At 32.9% G+C, this 20635-nt stretch overlaps 1 protein-coding gene across 1 annotated transcript in view; it reads left to right on the top strand.

Moving 5' to 3' along the window:
* The window catches only part of LOC109829556 (lisH domain and HEAT repeat-containing protein KIAA1468 homolog), a 21166-nt gene continuing 8814 nt past the window's right edge, over nt 8284-20635 (top strand). Inside the window, exons 1-4 of the mRNA XM_020396654.1 lie at nt 8284-8628; nt 10351-10503; nt 12214-12392; nt 13457-13564. Of these exons, the coding sequence (XP_020252243.1) occupies nt 8430-8628; nt 10351-10503; nt 12214-12392; nt 13457-13564 (639 nt within the window). The 5' untranslated portion in view covers nt 8284-8429. The remainder of the gene's footprint in view (nt 8629-10350; nt 10504-12213; nt 12393-13456; nt 13565-20635) is intronic.

Below are 20635 nucleotides of genomic sequence, written 5' to 3'. Positions count from 1 at the left end.
AATATTACTTTAGGAAAATAGATCCCTCAACTAAAACTTCTGTTCCTCCATCATCCATCGAAGAAGCCGCTGGCATGATTGATGTGAGGATCAACAGCTAGTGTGTAATAGTTGGATCAAATAGAAAAAGTTTAATTTTTCTTTAAAGGAACAAGAAAAAAAAATTAGAACTAATGATGAAAGAAGAGCTATAGATGATGGATTGAGAAAAATACAGAATAAAAGTAGAAGATGTAGGTTTTAGCAATGACTTTGACCAAAACTAACAATCAGATTGACAACCAGATCTTGAGGAATGAATCAAGGGCCTGTTTGGTTGCTTTGCTTCATTTTTCAAAAATGATTTTTCTTCTCTTTTTTTGTGTTTCCTTCACTCTCATAGAAAGTGTTTCTTGTGTTTGTTTTTGCCAAAAAATATGAGGTGAAAGTACTTTCCACTATTTTTCTTAATTTAATTCAACTTGAGAAAAGAAGAAAACAACTAATGTGTAAATAGATTATCTCATTTTCTAGTCTTTGGTTCAAATGAAAAATAAAAGAAGAAACCATGGCTATGATCACCATGGTGTGCTTACCACCCTTATAGGATAAATTTATTTCCAACATAAATTGAGAGGTGAACATATATCAACCGTCACAAAAAATTAACATGTAAAGAAATTTTAGAATGTTCCTATATTTGATGAACTAATTTTAAAAATTGAGGACATAATATTAACCCCGAACATAAAAACTTGATTAATGAATTGTTATAAGCCACGAACACATTGATACCTCATTGATTTTTGCATATGTAAAGAAAAGAGCATCATCATAGCCATGTCATGTAACCAAGAACAAATAATTGTTATAAGCCACTGTAGGCGTTAAAAATTGCCCATAGGTCCTCAAACACAGTGCAAGACAAGGAAAAGACGATAAACGTTATTATCCAAGTCAAAGGAATTCATCCAAAATCAGCAAGGCGACGAAGCGTACGCAAAACAAAGAAGCTGGAAGAATCACGAAACATTGCTTAGAAGCTTGAACAGTTCCGAGTCATCATAAGCTGACTCGCACAGTTCCGAGTCACCAAATGCTGACTCGCACAGTTCCGAGTCACCAGAAGCTGACTCGCACAGTTCCGAGTCACCAAATGCTGACTCGCACAGTCCCGAGTCACCAGGACTCTTGTTGGATACAAAACCTCCCCAAACACGGATTTCGATGATTTTTAAGGATTCTTTCGTCCCAAAACCTCTCCAACTGCTCTGAGGTTATCCATAAACACGTTTAGACAGTTATAAACCGCAGATAACGTTTAAACATCAATTCCTACTAGGAGACACATCTCAAAAAGCCTATAAATAGAAGCCTAAGGTCTTCTTTCAAGGGGATCGGAGATCTGAGATTAAGAAGGCGAGGTGCTGTCAAATTGACCAGTTACCCACGAATTTCAGAGGAGAATCATCAGAGCTTGGCGAATACTTTCATAAAGAAAGCCCCCTTCGAAAGGTTTGTGATTCTTTTCCCTTCTTTCCTCCGGATTAAACTTGGTTTTAATCTCGAGAAGAGCCACAATCTCGCTTGGTCGTGATTGTCGCTCCCACAATTGTTTCCTTCGTGAAACAAGAGCGTAATTATATTGTCGATCGGCTTCGGTCTGCGGTGGTCCACGGACTAACGCGTCCCCGGCACAGGCAAAGATCCCACGCAAAGCAGCGGGAGATAAACTACTGCTGCGTTTTGTTTGATAAAGTTGTAATCTTTTTTTTTTCGTTGTAAGAAGATCTTATAAAAAGATCAACTCTTTTCAGTTTGAACTTGTAATCGATAAACGGTGTAACAGGTTTGAAAACAATGGAAAAGGCAACTTTTGACACAAACAGCCACGAACACATTGATACCACATTGCTTTTTGCCAAAACTTATTATAACCATACCTAACCAACGAAGAGCAAAATAGTTTATACAAAAGCGCTGCACACTTAAACATATATATGATCAAGAGTAATACTACGCGCAAAAATAAATGCTATCAAGTGAAAACAAAACTGAAGCATAACCAAGAATCAAGTTCATAACGAACACCAAAAGAATCAACTAGTGTCAAAACTAAGTCATATATAACCAAGAACCGAGAACCAAAATTAGGTTTACCAAAATCATACAACCATCTCATATAACTAGGGGTGAGCATGGTTCGGTTCAAACCGAAAAAACCGACCGAACCGACCCGAACCGACCCGAAAAAAGCGGTTTAATGAGTAAGGCGGTTCGGGTCGGGTTGACAATTTTTCAAACCGACCCGACCCGAACCAACCGAATTTATTTGTGCCTTTGATTTGTGGGTTTACTGCTGTGTTCGATCACCATGAATAGCAGTTGCAGGGAATTGATTCATACATGACCAATGTTCTAATGAGTCAGCTTCTTTTTTTGTCTCCACAAAGACCAAAGTCAAAGCTTACTGCACAAAGACAAAGCAAGTCCGTTACTAAAAAATTACAACGTCAAAGTCTAGTATTTAATCCAAAAGGACAAGTTACTTCACTTAAAAACAGTATACATACATGAGCAAGAATAATAAATTGAAGTGAAGTTAAAAAAAATACATGCTGGCATAGGGTAATAATAATATATAAAAGATAAATTGAAGTGAAGTTATACTTGATGAAGTTAGAACCGAACAAACCTAACCGAACCGCACCGAACCGATTTGTAATGGTTTAGTTCGGTTTTGAATTGTAGGTGGTTCGGTTCGGTTGTTCAAATTTTGGTAAAAACCGACCCGAACCGAACCGTGCTCATCCCTACATATAACGAAGAACCAAAATGCTCAATGAACTAAGATTTGATGAAACCTAATGCTCAAGAGAAAAATATGCTCAGTTATGGTCATTTTCTTCATTGTATGCCCTGCCATGAAATTTATAATAACAATGTTGACTGCATGTATTGCCTTGCCAATTGATTACTAGCATAAATTTTGGCTGCATACATTAAAAAAGACCATCATCATGGCATAATATCACATTACCAATATAATAACAACCATTTCAACCAATTAATAACAAATATTCACAATTTAAAACTAAAGCAAGTCATATAGCCAAGAACTAAAAACCAAGCACCAGGTCATATAACCAGGAACTAACAACCAAGCATCAAGTTCATGGAGAACAATTGAAGAATCAACTAAATTTATTGACAAGCTAACATTTATAGAGAGAATGCATAAGCCAAGCGCACAATCAGGTAGCATCTTCAGACAATAAGGTTACAAGTACATTGATTGCCAGCATGTAATGCCAAATATCCAACACAATTGAAACCAAACTAAGGCTGTGACCAAGGTTGAGACCAACATTGACTGGAAATTCAAAGGCAAGCACACAATCGAAACCAAACCAAGGTTGTGACCTAATACTTCGAATTTTAGTTTTATGCCCCAAAATATTCAAAGTCATAGCAAGTTGCTCTCTCCACTGTAACATGTCTTGAGTCTCGCAATAAATCATTCCTCCCCATGCTCTTTGCAAGCTTTATAAAAGCACCACTACGCATTCTAACATAGTTGACACAGCTATCACTAAATCCATTATATATTCGGTCCATGCGTTGTTTTCTATTTTAATATTGCTTTATTTTCTCTTCACTAGGAACTGCACGTATAGATCTACATCTACTTTGCATTCTCCTCATGAATGTCATAACCATAACTAAAACAGATAGCGCATCACCCGAACACATATTAACTACTATCTCTTCATCGAGATCATCATCCATCTAAAATACACGCGTCATATTAAAGCAGATACCAATATTAAAGGCAAATGATCAAAGTCTTTTAGAAAAAGTATCATAATCATTTATGTAATGATTGATTAATTATTTTGTTCAGTTTATGTTTGCAATATGATAAGACAACGTTATTAGACTTGGGATTCAAAATGTCTTTGGAAAGTAATGCAGACAAAGTCATGTCACATTGTTCAATATTATGATTTCAAGCATGTTCTATGAACCACAATCAAACATACACAACAAACCCAAACCCCAAGATACACATCTGTTTTATGAGGAATTTTATCAAATAATGAGCACATTAATCATTCTTTAAGTATTCAGAACAAATGTTTTTTCAGTTGTGTGTAGCAAAATTTTCATCTTTCCACACTAACATATAGTGAAACAGACATCCAAGTTGCTGATATTCAAGAATTAATATAGAAGAGAATGACTTCGTTATTAAACTAAAATGAACAATTTGGTCTGACTAAATTTTTGCAAATAATAAATCAACATTGAACGCGAGCACACTCACTTTGAACCCCAAAGCAAGATATAAGATGACTTAAAAAAGTAAATCATTTCTTAACTGAGTAATCCAACAGGGCTCCTGAGGACTACTCATTAGTCGTAATCTAATAATCTAACAAACTAGCTCATCAAAACATTAAATCTTTGTCACATTATTCAATCATTCAAACCACAACATATAAAATTTCACAAGAACCAAAAGCTAAAATATTGAAAGCATGCAGCATTACAAAATTCAGATCGACATACCGAGCTTGGCAGAATCCCAAAGCATCGAGACTGATTAGAATGAGATGGTGGCAACAAAAGAGGTCGAGCCCTAGATTGGAAGCTCAGCTTTGCAAGGCGGGAGGGAAGGGGAAGGAGGAAGAAGAATGAAAGGGAGAGAGGGTTCCTCTTTGGCACGGGAGAACGAGGAGGAGACATGAGTAGGTAGCGGGAGAAGTAGCAGTAGATATTCTTTGGCGCGGGAGAAGGAGAAGGAGACGGGAGAAGGAGGAGGAGGTGATTGTAAACCTTAAACTTTCCCCCTTTTCTCTTCGCTCCTGTACTAAGATGACTTTGTGCATTTTTTCGACAAAATCGAGAGTCTGGGGGCGAAAAACGGAGCTCATAAAAATCCATCGTGGCAACCACTTTCTCTCCCTCTTTCTGTTTTCATTTTAGGGAACAAAACATCAGATTGTGAGGGAAAATATACAACTTTTCCTATATCAGTTTTATTTAGCCCACTTTCTTCACTTTTTGGGCTAACCAAACAGTCCCCAAGAAGAAAAAGACGGACCAGGCGAAGTTGAGCCAATAATGCCCTTGAAAGTGCCAATAATTACATAGATGAGTGTGGAACTTGGATTTTTTATGGGAGGAGAATTTTGCAGAAGCTAGAGGGCTAAAAATTGGGATTTTAATTACAATTATTGTCATTAGTAATTCAAAGGAGTACCGAAGTTGTTGGCTTTAATTATATGATATTAATTAGCATCCTTATAATTTTCTCAATTTTGCACTTATATATGCATTGCATATTTTTAACAGCACTTACACATAATGAGAATTGGTGCTTTACTATCCTCTGTCATGAAAACGTAAAAATATTTTCGCGGATATTCCTCTTTGACAGTCACTATCTAAAGTTAGAATTCTTTAAAAACTAAGTTTTTATTGAATTTACTTTTTAACCTCCCACAACTCTATTTTAAAAAAGATCTAGAAATTTTATCGGAGCCAGTCCAGTTAGTTATATCTTAAATTCCAATGTTGTAGGCTTCGACACATAAGTTTGAAATATCTAAATTTGTAATTTTAATTATATGATGCAACTCCTTGTGTATAGATATTGTTAAAAAAGTAATTTTCAGTTAGATGCACAAGTTTATGCACAGAGGAAAATTCCATCAAACTCATGAGCATTTGACTTTGCAAGTTTAAGAAAAATTAGATTTACCTCTTTTTATTATATATGTTACGGTCCCACACTAGGACATGCTACAGTTTTACTCAATTAATATGCGAAATTCTGATAGAAATCCCTCATCCCCCCTCCCCCACTCAAAAAAAACAAACCCACCTAACCTAGAGAGAGGGGGAGAGAGGGAGAGGGAGAGGGAAAGTAAGAGAGCTAAAATCTCTCAAAATGAGAGGAAATTGGTGAGAAATCTGATGTATTGATTTAAAGAATAATTTTTGTACAAACTTATCCATTTCCACTTCTTAACCCATTTTCTATAAATTAATTTTTCCTCTTTTCTTATTTTGAACCAAACAAACAAAGAGTAAAAAAAAATAAGAAACATCACTTTTTGAATTTTAATAAACTTTCCCTATAATTTTATATGGAAATCAATTTTTAGATATTTTTCTTTTTCCTTTTTTTATAGAAATCGAACCAAACAGCCCCCTTTTCTTTGTTTCATGGTTACTTTTTGCATCTCTTCTTTTTCTATGCATGTTTGAGAGAATAATATACATCTAGCACGCATGCTTTTCTTTAAATATTTATTTTTTAATTGCAAAACAAAATAATTGGATACTACTTCGTGGACATCTGATATGACACTGTATAAAAACTAGATTTCCAAGATAAAATTATGCAACAAAGTCAAACATAAATCCTAGTTAAACCGAAAGCATTGTTTGATTGAAATCTAGACTTTATAAATTCAGAATTACGAGAAATTTTTGGCGGTGACTAGAAAAGTATCAAAATTATAAGGGATAATTGTAGAAAAACCCCTCTACCATGACTGGTAGCTCAGAAGACATCTCTCAACAAATTCAATTTGAGAAAGTCACTCTTTAAAGTATGGGTGTGTCATAGATAAACCCCTTAATTTGAATTTTGATATAACCCCTCAACTTCTCTCACGTAACCCCCCACCCCACACAAAAAAAAAAAAAATTAAAAAATAAATAAATAACGTCGTTAAGTTTAACATGTATTGTGACAAGTAGGTGACTTGAAAAAGTCAGGAATAGCAATCATGAAGAGAATACACTAATATTTTATAGTTAGAGAAAGTGAAGACTTGTTTTTTTTGGGGGGGTGGTGGTGTGATGAGCATTGTAAATTAGCTGTGGTCTTCTTTTACAAGCTAGGAAGTTTTTCTAACTGAAATGTGTTAATTTACAAAATATTATTTCAGTTATTTCACATTTTAAAGTAACGACAAGCATGATTTTCTAAGAAAAACGTGAAAGATCAAAGGGGGTTTTGTAAGACACCGCATGGTTATATTCTCAAATTTTTATAGTTAAGAGGGCTTATCTTCAACTTGTACAAAGTTGAGTGAGAATACACTAATTTAGAAAAGAGTATTTAAGTTATTTCACATTTTAAAGTAACAATGTCCAGGGGTTTGCTAAGAAAAGCGTGAAAGATCAAGTGTGTTTGGTAAGTCACCCCACAGTTATACTCTTGAATTTTCGAAGTTAAAGAGGGGTTATCTTCAACCTGTAAAAAGTTGAGCGAGGATTTTTCAAACTAAAATAGTTTGAGACTAGTTTTTGAGTAGGGGTGAGCATAGTTCGATTTAAACCGAACAAATCGACCGATCCGACTGAAATTTGACAGTTCGATTCGATTTTTACTAGAGTTTGGTTCGGGTTGAGTTGAAGTATTTTTAACCCGAACCGACCGAATTGTGTTACCCATTCTAATTACTATCTGCATCCGCTTAAACCTGACCCATTATAGTTTATATACAGATATTTAGCTGCAGCTTGATATCTTTTTATCTCACGTGATCTGATAGCGATAAAATACTCCAATAACGATGTCCTCTCCAATTCTAGGGCTTTCATTATCTCTAGTTCTCCACCCCCCTCTATTATCTATTCACTTCTTCTATTTTAGACTAATCCACTTTGGAGATAAGAAACTTAAACGATAATGTTGATTCTAACATTTTTTTGATATTTCTGATCGATTGATACATCTTTGGATCATACTTATAATTTTATAGAAACCATACCCAACATCCAAATTATTATTATTATTTTATTTACTTTGTCTGTCAGATTGAGATTACTTTAATTCTTTACGAAAGTTTTCTCTAAAAAAATTTATGTAAGCTTTGGTAGGAATAATATTTTAATTTCTACATCTAATATTCAGTAGCATTTGATAGTTTATGAATTTTAATAGATTGAAGTGTAAGTGATTTCTTTCTTTGTCAACAGATTAGAGGTAAAATTGAATTTGGACATAACATTTGTAGCCAAGTAAAAACCGAACAAACCGACCCAAAACTAAACCGAACCGACTTGAATCGGTGCGGTTGAATTTTGAATGATAGGCGGTTCGGTTCGATATGCCCAAATTTAGTCAAAAACTGAACCGACCAACCGATTGCAGTCTTATTTTGAGCCAACCCCGATAGTTAGGATTTTTATTTATAAAATCAGTAATTGGAAATCTTGCGGGCCTTCATTGGGCCTTCAACCATAGTCGAGATCTGCAAACTATCGACTCTACACCGACAGATTTGACCGCAGCTCCGGCTCGTCCCATTTACCCAGGCGTCGACCCTGTTTCATTCATCAGATCTCAAATACTCAGAACTCAATACCTCGAACTCCGTTAAAATCGATGTGAAGAGATTCGAGATTCGAGATCGAGGAATCGAGCGATGGACGTGGAGAGATCCTCTCTCTGCAACTGCGTCGTCAACTTCCTGCTCCAGGAGAAGTACCACCTCACCGCCTTCGAGCTCCTCCACGAGCTTCTAGAAGACGGCCGCCATGATCAGGCCATCCGCCTCCGCGAGTTCTTCTCCGATCCCAACCTGTTTCCCTCCGATCAGATCTCTAGATTCAATTCCCTTCGAGGTTTGCTCTCTCGATTCGTTCGCATTTTCTCTTTCGAGGAATTTTGACATAGATTTGAATGATTTAGCTCAAGATTAACAAATTTGATAGTGTAATTGAAAGCGAGAATTGTCCAGTGTCGTTAAGAAAATTAGATAGTTTAGCTCAATAAAAGGTTGATCAGCTTTAAACCCTTATTTTTCGTGCATTAATTATGTGCCAAGTCTCTGTTTTATACTATTTGCTGATGATATACTATTAAATGGCGAGATTGGTTGGAGCGAAGCTCCTGAATATAAAGGATTTAGAATTAGTAAGGATAAAAAGTGAATAAATGAAATATAATTTTAGTAAAATACGTTGATTGTCAAGAAATGTCTAAGAGCAAATCACTTCTGTTATTTAGGATCAATCATTTGTCATGGTGATGAGATTAAGAATGACGTGGTTCATTGAATCAAATCAGAAAGGTTAAAGTGGAGGAATTCTTCTGGAGTCTTATTCCACTGTAGAACTCCTATCAATTTGAAGGAAAAAATTCTATACATCAGTTGTAAGACTAACAATCTTTTATGATCACGATATTAGGCAACTAAAGAAAAATGAGCGTAGGAAAAACGAGAATTTTAAGATGGTATTGTGGATGTAAACTTAAAAATAGAATAAGAACGAGTGCATTTATAGAAGGTTAGAGGTTTCATCTATTGAGGATAAAATGAATGATAATCAATTGAGATGGTCTCTTCATGGACAACAGAGGCTATGCATCAATTTGGAATATGATCAGATTATGTTAATGGGAGTAAAGAGGAGTAGAGTGAGACTTAAAAGAACTTGATTAGAAGCAATTTAGGAGAATATAGTAATAACTAGCTTGATGGTAGTGGCTCATTATGGAAGTGAAAGTAAATATATGATTCATATAGTTGACCCCAAAAATCTGGTAGTCTTGTATTGAAACCAAAAACTCACCCAACAATTGGAAGTTTTAATTAGTTATGTGCATGTGCAGAATGAGTATTTTTGGAGTGGAAGGAGCTGTATAGAAAGGTTCTCCCTTTTACTTCAAATTTGTGCTACGCTCATTGGCCATATTTGAAAATTGTTATATTTTGAGATAAAGTGTTTACTTTCTTCAGTTATATGGCTTATGAAAAACTCTTATTCTGTTTGATTTGCAAGTTTAACTTCTCATAGAATCTGTGCAAGGTGGCCTCCTGATACTTGAATGAATCAATGCAAGTATCATAGGTACATTGTTGATTGTTCAAACTACACGCTGATAATTTATGGATCTGATTTTATTCCAAGGTGCTAAATTGTTGCTCCAACCTCATGGTTTACAGAATAGTTAAAGGAAAAATTAATCAGAAATCGTTTTATGTGCAACAGCACCAACAGTTTTGTAAAAAGTTTTTTTTTTTTTACTTTCAATTCAAAGCTTAAGCTCACGACCTATTGCCTACGAGTTCCTGATTCACATTTATGGTCTAAAGAATTCTGTGGAAATTGGCTGTAGAACTTGAATTTTTCGTGATGAATTTTTGTTATGTTATCCTGCTGCAAATTTGTGTGCATAATTCTGCATTGGTAGCTACCCGCAGTAAGTTTGAAGTGTGACCTAATTGACCTGTTCCTTGTGCAATACAAACAAATATGCTAAGAAAGTTGAATCTTAATTATTGCTTTCCTGATTAAACATGTGATGTATTCTAGATGTTGATTTTATATATGGTGTTCCAGTTGCAGACCCTCAGATTTTGCTTGAAGAGAAAGAAACAGTAGAAGAAAATTTGGCAATCAGTGAATATGAACTTCGTTTAGCGCAAGAAGACCTCTCAAGGCTGAAGGAAGAGTTACAAAAGCAAAAGGAATCTCTTCCAGATGGCGAGAATGGTCTGTTCTTTACCTTTTAAATATAACAAACTAATATTTATATGGACAACCATAATCATATGCTGTATTAGTGTGCATACAGCATGCATGAGCATACTAGTTAGTAGATATAACTCAGTGTGAAGTTCACAGCATGCGCAAAACATCACATTAAGCTATAACCCTCAAACCCTCCCCACAACTTCAGAATTTTGGCATACACAAGGACTTTAAGATGATATCCGAGCAACCTTGGTTCGAATCTTTCTAGTTACAAATTTCTAAAGTGGTTTAAAAAAAGATACCGCTTTGTGTGTCCAGATTTTGATACATATAAAGGGCCCTCAACCTGCCGGGGTGTGTTAGAATATAAATTATAACCCCAAACCCAATATAAATTATAACCCCCAAACCCTCGCCAAAACTACAGAGTCTTGGTGTAGTGGCTGAGACTTTGAGACTAACAAAGCAAACTTGAAGACATAAGAGAAGAAACAAGAAAGGCTTATTAGAAGTAAAAAGGAGCAAATCATTCAATACCCAACGTGAAGAAATCTGAACAAATCTGAAGGACATGTCATCACACTCACATCTGAGGCAAGCATTTGTTTCTTTTTCCTTCAGCAACAAAGGATTTTGACCAATATTTCATGATTTGAAAATCCTTCTTATTCTTTGAAATATTGATCTGCATTACAACTGTTTGAAGACGATCCGGTCAGTATAAATGGGGCTTTCAGTTCATTAAGCGTGCGATATAGATTTTCATGTTAATTTGCCTGCAATCTAAGGTTCCTCAGTACTGGAAACAATTCAGGGAGATTTCTAAAGCTTTTTAGGAGCTAAAGCTTTTTTCTTCCTAAGCAACCAGGCCCTTTAATCAGTTTAGTTGCAAAAGTATACCCGAATTTGGTTTCTCGTGTTGATCTTTCAGCAAATGGGAGGTCACAGGCTGTAAATGCACGAAAGTTGCCAGGACAGTGCACTAGCTATCATGAATGGATAATTCTAGGTCGGGTGAAACTGGAAATAAATGTTTGTTACTGTGTAAAACAGGAAATAAATGTTTGTTACCAACTTCTCATTTTTCATTCTGCTTCCCTTGCTCATTTTGCAATATGTTCTGAAGGTAACTCATGTTTTCTTTTTAGCCACAAGTTTATTACAGTTATCTCTCTCGATATATAATGCAAAGAGTACAAAAAGTTCAAATTGTTTGATTATCAAAGAATGATTTACCTTCCTTGGAATTCATGTATTAAAGTCTCCTTTGGACTTTATCAGACCTTCTTTGTGAGCACATGCTTATAAATGTTTATGCAATGAATTCGGTGAACTATATGTCTGATTATATTTTCCTGAAATTATATTTTCCTGAAAATCATTTTGCTATGCTCCATTTTATGGTATCTAGGATGAAGGTGTGAGATGATGATGTGAGATGTAAACCTCCAGAATTTTGTTTCTATTCAAGGCTTGCATGATCGTGTATAGATGATATTCCTTTTTCCCTATTAGAACTATCTGCCGACTGTGAGTGACAACTGCTCTGATAGTTCATGGTACCTCAGATTATTAGTAAAAATGACATAATAGAAAGAAATGATTGATTTTTCTTGAAATTTTTAAATCTCATGGTTTAGAGCAAAATGTTTGATCAATCCTTGCAATTGCTTATTAAATAAGTATGAGGTTTTCCATTATGTAATTTCATCTATTGATCGATGATAGGATCTCATCTAAATGTTAATGCTGCCGATGGTCCTGCAAGTGAAGAGGATAAGAGGGGGAGCTCACTTTCATCTTTAGGTCCTCTTAAGGATGCTGAACGTAAAGACATCAATTGTGCTGTCAAGGAGTACTTGCTTTTTGCTGGTTACCGACTTACAGCCATGACCTTTATTGAGGAGGTGAATAGTAACTCGTGCCCTGGTTCTTTAGCATCAGATTTTGTCTCTTATTGTATTGTGCATCACGGCTTACATTAAAAATTTCAAATATCCTTCTGCTGAAGTTCAATTGAAGATTCTAGCCTGGTAATGTAAACAAGAGACCTGTTGTCAGTTAACCTTTACAAGGTATGCTATACCATGCTTGATTTTAGGTTCCTATTTAATATTAGACCATTCAGGAATCAGGTCTCTGTACTTGTGGACACAAGGGAGAGATCTGGGAAATTGCCATCTCATATTTGATCTCCTTTGCTGTGTCAAGACTGTTCTTCATTAGCTGTATGCCTTTCATTTGATGATGTATGATTTGCTACTTATCTGTTTGATTACTTTATCATATCATTCTTGTGACCAGATATGGTCGTTTTGCACTTCCCCTGCTCATCTGTCAGTTACCCTTTAACAAGACTGCTTCCCGAATTATTTCCTTTATATAGCATGTAGCAGTGTAACTACATAGGTCTGTGTTCGACCAAATATGTTGTGAACCAAACATACTGACACAAAGTTCTGTGTATCTAACACTCTTTTAATTTTTCAAACGGATGTTTTCAATTCAACAGCTTAATAAAGATCTCCATGAAGAATTTAACTGCCATATTATCTTCCTTGACCTTGGACCAAAATTTGGTATACCCTTCAAAAACATATTGCCAATTGTTAAAGGTTGTTAATGCAACAGCTTAATAGAAGTTTTTTTTGGCATTAGGGTATTCATCTAAAAATGGAAAACTGTACCTCTTCCTGATTACGAAACAAAATTTGGCATATATACTGAAAAAATGAATTTCCAGTTTCATATATGGAAATTGAAATCCAGATGGACCTTCCTATTGTTGCACGAACCCTTTGTCTTATTGTAGGCTTTTTTATTACTTTCGTATTTCTATTTACTTCTCAAAATTTTAAGCAGCATTCAGACCGAGATATTTGTTTTTGCTGCCAGTATATCTATCTCAGTGAACCTTCTTTGTTGCTTGTGCATAAGATATTACAAGTTTACTTTTATTTCATTGCTGCAGGTTACAGACCAAGATCTTGGTGTTTGGCCAAAAAGTTCAGCTTGTGTATCTGATGCTTTGCGCCGTTACTATTATCAATATCTTTCAGCCACCACAGAAGCTGCTGAGGTAATCTTTTCATGCTTGAAATCAATATGTTATTTTTTTTAAATAATTTCTGATAATTCTTATACTGGGTTATTGTTAAGTGATACGTCCAAATACTTTGATTCTTTGCATGTTTAATAACATTAAACAAATTAGCTGCACGCCAATTAATTGTTACCAACAGCAGGACAACCTATCATTTGACATGTTTTTTACTTTACTAGTGTAGTGCACGTGCTTTGCATGTGAAATTGTATTTGTTTCTTGTTTTAAATTTTTTAGTTATATAAGAACTTATCTAACACAAGGGATAATTATAGTTATTATCCTTGTCATGTATAAATATATATTACAATGTTCACTCATAAAGATAACTACAAATGAACCGTATCTACTTAATTTGCATACAGCAAATGCAATATCAGGTCTAGTACAATGCATAGCATACATTAAAGAATCAATTGCACTAGCATACTCAAGCTGTGCTACAACTCTACCAGAATTGGCAGCCAATTTGGCACTGGGATCGAAAGGAGTGTTAACTTCTTTAAAACCAGGATGATTAAATTTATTCACTATTTTTTCAATATAATGTGATTGGCTTAAAGAAAAACCCCCACTATGTTTTCTAACTTTAATCCCTAAAATAGTATCTGCTTCTCCTAAATCTTTCATTTTAAACATAGAAGATAGATACTCTTTTGTTTCATTTGCATAAGATATTACAAGTTTACTTTTATTTCATTGCTGCAGGTTACAGACCAAGATCTTGGTGTTTGGCCAAAAAGTTCAGCTTGTGTATCTGATGCTTTGCGCCGTTACTATTATCAATATCTTTCAGCCACCACAGAAGCTGCTGAGGTAATCTTTTCATGCTTGAAATCAATATGTTATTTTTTTTAAATAATTTCTGATAATTCTTATACTGGGTTATTGTTAAGTGATACGTCCAAATACTTTGATTCTTTGCATGTTTAATAACATTAAACAAATTAGCTGCACGCCAATTAATTGTTACCAACAGCAGGACAACCTATCATTTGACATGTTTTTTACTTTACTAGTGTAGTGCACGTGCTTTGCATGTGAAATTGTATTTGTTTCTTGTTTTAAATTTTTTAGTTATATAAGAACTTATCTAACACAAGGGATAATTATAGTTATTATCCTTGTCATGTATAAATATATATTACAATGTTCACTCATAAAGATAACTACAAATGAACCACAAATATAAAAAGGCTTAATCTAATTAAAATATTTTGATAGGTTTAATAGTAAATTTAACAAATTGTAACGCCTCGTTTGGTACGTGGGAATGAAGTCAAGTGAGAATGGAATGGAAGAATGAATGAAATGGAATGTATGTGAGAATGGAATGGTCATTCTCATTCTCTTGTTTGGGTGCGTTTGTAGAATGAAGCTAGAATGAAAATCTAATTCCCATTCCCATGTTTGGTATCACTAGTTCACAAGTGAGAATGGAATCTCATTTTCTAATAATGCCCTTATAACAACATAGATTTTTAATAAGATAAAAATAAACATTAATGATAATAACTAAAAAACTTTATTTATACATATGTTATATTAATCTAGGTATGTGTTATACTAATGTGCATGTTATCGATCAGGTGTATGTTTCCTTTATATTTTTTAAACAATTCTCACTATTTTTGCATATGTTATATTAATCTAGGTATGTGTTATAATAATGCCCTTATACCTCTATATATAGTCTAGACATGATATGGTTTGATAATTTTAATATTTTGGCCAATTTCTCAGCGAGAGTTTCCTCTTTTCATAAATATTAGGTCAAATATTTTTCAATCAAAAGTTAGATTTATTGTTGTGCATGAACCACAATCAAACATGTACGCAATGGGTACATATAGTTCTCTATGGTGGGAAAACAATAGCAAAAGTTCAAAAAGAATATAATATGCTGGTGAAAATAACAGACTTTAAACATTGGTGAATAAACAAAAAAATTTGATTGACCAAAAAAAAATATTGACATGAAAGAATTTCAATCGGTAAATAATATATAGTTTCAGTTGCATCTGTTTTTATATTAAATTGTGTTGATCCTATGTTGAGCAATTGTGATATAATAGGCTAATGAAATATGTACCCGTTAGTTTTAATATGCTACTGAAATATGTACCACTAGTTTTAATCCCTACCCCGCAAAAAATTCCTATTGTTCGAATATAATTAGTAGCCGAGAGAAAATGAGAATACGTAGTCAAAAACCATGATTTTTAAATTGATTCTTATTATTAATAGGAGTATAATTAAAAAAAATCTAACTAATTTGATTCTCCATTTGAATGAGAATGATCATTCCCTATATTCTCACTTGGAATGCTCATTCCCATAAAAAGTGAGAATGATCATTCCATGGGAATGGTCATTCTAACATCTAAAAACAAGTTTTGTTTGGTATGAGGGAATAAGAAGTGAGAATGACATTCTATTTCACCCCATTCCCGCGTGCCAAACGGGGCCTAAGAGTTAAAGTGTTTTAAAATTAGCATTGCATGAGAGTTTTCGAGGGAGAATTATCATATTTGCATGATTGAGGGTACTTGATGAGAGCCCTAAATTACTTCACACCACCAACAAATCAAGTAGTGTTAAGCCTCTACACAATCACCAACAAATCAACCAAAATACGTAGCCCAAGAACGCCAATATCCTATTTAGACTTCAGTTCCTTCAGCATGTAGCTTCTTGTAACTATGCACCACTCAAGCACTAATACTCCTTAGCACCGATGACTCTGGAATCAGTACTAAAAGTACAATTTATAGAAACTTCAGGGTATTTAAGTGAATTTAAATACAATTGAGGGTCTATAAAAGTACAATTTATAGAAACTTCAGGGTATTTAAGTGAATTTAAATACAATTGAGGGTCTATATGTGCAAGGGGCAGATTTAGATTCTTGAGTTGAGTTGTAGTTGCACCCCCACAAATTTATAAATTGCATATAAGCCCTAGTAACATTTATATGCTTCCCCCCTCGCCTTCTATAAACTTTAAAAACTACACCATAACCTATATCAAAACTCATTTAAAGAATTCCGAGCAATAGTTAATTTAGGGGAAGTTGGAAAAGTTTAGAAAAATCTCGGTTACTTGATCATATGAAACCATCTCTGGAAACAAAAATAAGAACTAATTTAATAAATAATTTGCAATAATTTTTTATTAAAACAAAAGTAAAAATTCACCATAAAATGGACGCTGTCCTCACTTCGGATCCAGTTCCTCTCTAATTTGGTGGTAATTAGAGAGGATCCAATTATTCGAGTCATTAACTTTCGTTCTAATTTCAAGGGCCGATCATAGGCATCATTTGTAGGAATTAACATTTCTGTATTTTAAGGCAAGATCTTAGGCACAAGTTGTATAAATTGGAACTTTTGTTTCAATTAATCTTTTTTCTTTTACACTATGGTCATATTGGTTTTCACAATAAGGGATTTTAATAGAAAAGTGGTTTTCAAAACAATAGCAGAAATCCTACGTGTCGTAATTTCATTCATTGAAATCCAAATATAGGATAAATATTGAGATTATTGGAGAAGATCCGGATCCCCCTAATTGGAGAGGAGTCGAACCTCTACTCTAATTATCATCTAATTGGAGAGAATTCACATTTCTTCACTTAGAGAGCTCAGAATCCTTAGTAGTCTCTTTCTAGCTTCTACGTACTATATATTGACATAGGTGTGTACATCAAAATATACATACATTGATATGTGGCAAGAAATGAGAGGAAAAATACATAAAAAAATAGAGAATGAAGAGTTAAAGATTTTGACCTACTTGAAGACCTCCAAAGCTAGTGCCTCCCTTCCGACCTTACGTTTTTGGCAGCTACACCCATTTTATCAATAAAATCAAACTTATTTACTAGATTCCAGTAATCATACTAAACCAAGAAATGAGATTTTTTCTTCTTCTAATAAATCTTCACTCAAGAAAAAGGATAAATTTTACCTCTTGGGTGAATCAATTGAGCTTCATGGTACATTGATCGGAAATCTTAATCGCGTATAAGAATCTCCATCATCTTGCCGCATTTTGACAAATAAGTTGTAATGAACTAAAATATCAATACGTGCGTTATATTATGCATTTTTATTCTATTTGCATGTTATTGGAAGAACATGTATGTGTTCATTATTTTTAACAATAAGTTATAAACTGAAAGAATTATAACGCACACCCATATCTATTGATTACGGAGTAAATGCATGCAAAAGAATCCAAACGCCTTGTTGCCTTGGGATTTTTACGCTTACTCATGATATACTTGATATATTATAAATAATCATTAACATATTGCTAAGTATTTTTTGGTTTATTAACATTAAATGTTTAATATTCCTATTAATCTAATTATAAATATTTATTTTTTATTATCATTTCTTTAGTACATGTCAATAGATATTATTATATTGAGTTATTATATATAATAATAGAGAAGGAATTTAATTGAATTAATTTTCTAATGGTAGTGAATGCAAATTGAAGGTGTATTTATTACATTTAATTTAAGTGGTGGTTATGAGAAAGATTTGAAGGGGTATGGTTTATGTATGTATGTGTTTTATGTATTCATATATGTGTTTTTGTGTATGTATGTATGTGTTTTAGCATGACTCAGAGGGTATTTTTGAAAGAAATATTTTAACATGACAACACACTTTTATAATAGTATTAGATTAATATGTTATCAAGTCATTTGGGTTTGACACCTTATCCATGCCTAACTGAAATCCTATACAAAAGCTCAATTACAAGTCTTAGGATAGTTCTTTTATTCTTGGAGAAATAAGAAATATATTTTCTATTTTGAGATTTCTATTAGATCATAAAAAAATTTCCCCATGATTAATATTTTTTTTGTTCCCATGCAAACTGTTATCTTATATAAATCATATCCCTTTAAAGTACGAGTTCGGGAAAATCTTTCCATGATCAATATTATCCTTAACTTTTTTAAATATTATATTATTATCCTAATCTATTCTAATTATTCTATCTTCTTTGAATTGGTAACTAGATGATTTATCCTATTCATAATGAGACTTAACATGTTATTGGCTAAAAGAGATACATTTCATATAATTTAAATCCTTTTCTTATTTCAGTTCGTAGAAAAATCTAAAAAACATGATAGCCAGCAATAAAAGTTTTTAGACTTTGTAAAAAATATTCTCCAAGTTTTTTAAATTACAATAACACCCTTACAAATTCAAAATTTTATTAAAGCATCTTAAAAATTATAAATTTTACTTATTTCAATTCAGTAAGAAATCTGAAAAAACATATGCTAGCGAGAAACTGAAAGTTTTTTGACTTTGGAGAAAATATATTGTAAGTTTTAAAAATTACAAAAGCACCCCTAAAAATTCAAAATTTATAAAAAACACATTAAAATTTTCAAGCCTATAAACACACTAAAAACCTACAAATAACACAAACAACCGCTAAAAAAATATGGAATTTACAATAAACACTGACTTTTTACAAATTGCAAAATAAAACCCTCAAAATTATAAAATTTATAAAACTCCTGATAATTTTCATCCTAACAGTACATTAAAAATATAGGAATTATAAATATTCCTTACATAATTTATAATTTATACAAAACACCCTTAAAGTTTCAAAATTTACAAAAAAACATCCTGAGAATTTTAAACTCATTAGTAAATTAAAAGCATCAGAATTATAAATAGTCTATAAACAATTTACAATATGTACAAAAGGCCCATAAGTTTAAAAAATTGCAAACAACCCCTAAAATTTATCATTTATGAAAAACACCATGAGAATTTCTAATCTATAGACATTAAAATGAATATGCAAAATTACTAACAATCCCTAGAAAATTAAAATTTTACAAAAAATATCATACACTCTTTTAAAAGTATAGGTTTAGGAAAAAGTTTTCATGGTCAATATTATCCATAACATTTTTAAAAAGAACATAACTAATTAAAAATCTATTAAAGTTGAAATTTAGTACATTGCAAATTACCCCTCCAAAGTTTAAAATTTTTTAATGATTTTTTGTAATTCCTTATTTTCAATGTATTGTTTAATAGTTTTGTGTATTTATAAATTACAAGATTTTAGGGTGTTTTTTTTACAATTTTTAAAAGATTTGAGGGTGTTTATTTTATAGTTCTCTAAATTTTCATTGTGTTTTTAGTGTAATGCATAAATACTTCAATTAATAATGATATTGAAGAGTTATAATAACATTTTTTAAATTCACATCGTTTGAGGTAAGATTTGATAGGGACCTTGCATTAAAAAAAATTTATATTTAGAGCACACGATGAAATATATCTTGCTCTAATTTCGCAAGAAAATAATTCATCATACTTTCAGTTTTACTTCTATGGTACAAAAAATAAGCTATAAAATTGTATGAGAATGTTAGATAATATAAATATGAGTGAAATCACAACTAAAATTTAACGTGAATACGAGTCAAACCACAACTAAAAGTTTAACGAACATATTGCAAGTAAATTCATATACAAAATTCCTTTGCGAATTGAATGATCATCCATCTTTTGAAGACTTTAAGATACTAATAAATGGAGATATTGTACTAGATTAATGTGTTTATAACTCACAAATAGTAGATCACATGGCCACAGTCTAGATTGAAGGAAACGATGACAATATTTTATTTGAGAGAGATTATTGAGTTGATGATCCCATAAAAAACTTTGTTTTCTTTTTTATTTTTACTCTATTTTATCAATTTAAATAATTATGATATTCAACCACGTGCATTGCACGTGCATCTCAACTAGTCAATAATCAAAACCCTGTACTACATATTGTTTTTATTCTTTATATTTACATTGAGGGACTATATCAGGGTTAGGATTAGCTGGATTCTTGTGAATACGTATTAGAAGATTTATCTGCTGTGTTAATTATGGCAAGTTTGAGACTCACTTTGGTTTTGGACAAGGAGGTTTTGTTAGTCTTGGAAAGGATGCATTCTAAATTTTGGTTTAAATGACAATATATATATATATATATATA

This window comes from Asparagus officinalis, chromosome 1 (genome assembly GCF_001876935.1).
Source record: "Asparagus officinalis chromosome 1, Aspof.V1, whole genome shotgun sequence".
Lineage (NCBI taxonomy): Eukaryota > Viridiplantae > Streptophyta > Magnoliopsida > Asparagales > Asparagaceae > Asparagus > Asparagus officinalis.
This window is presented reverse-complemented; position numbering and strand designations above follow the sequence as displayed.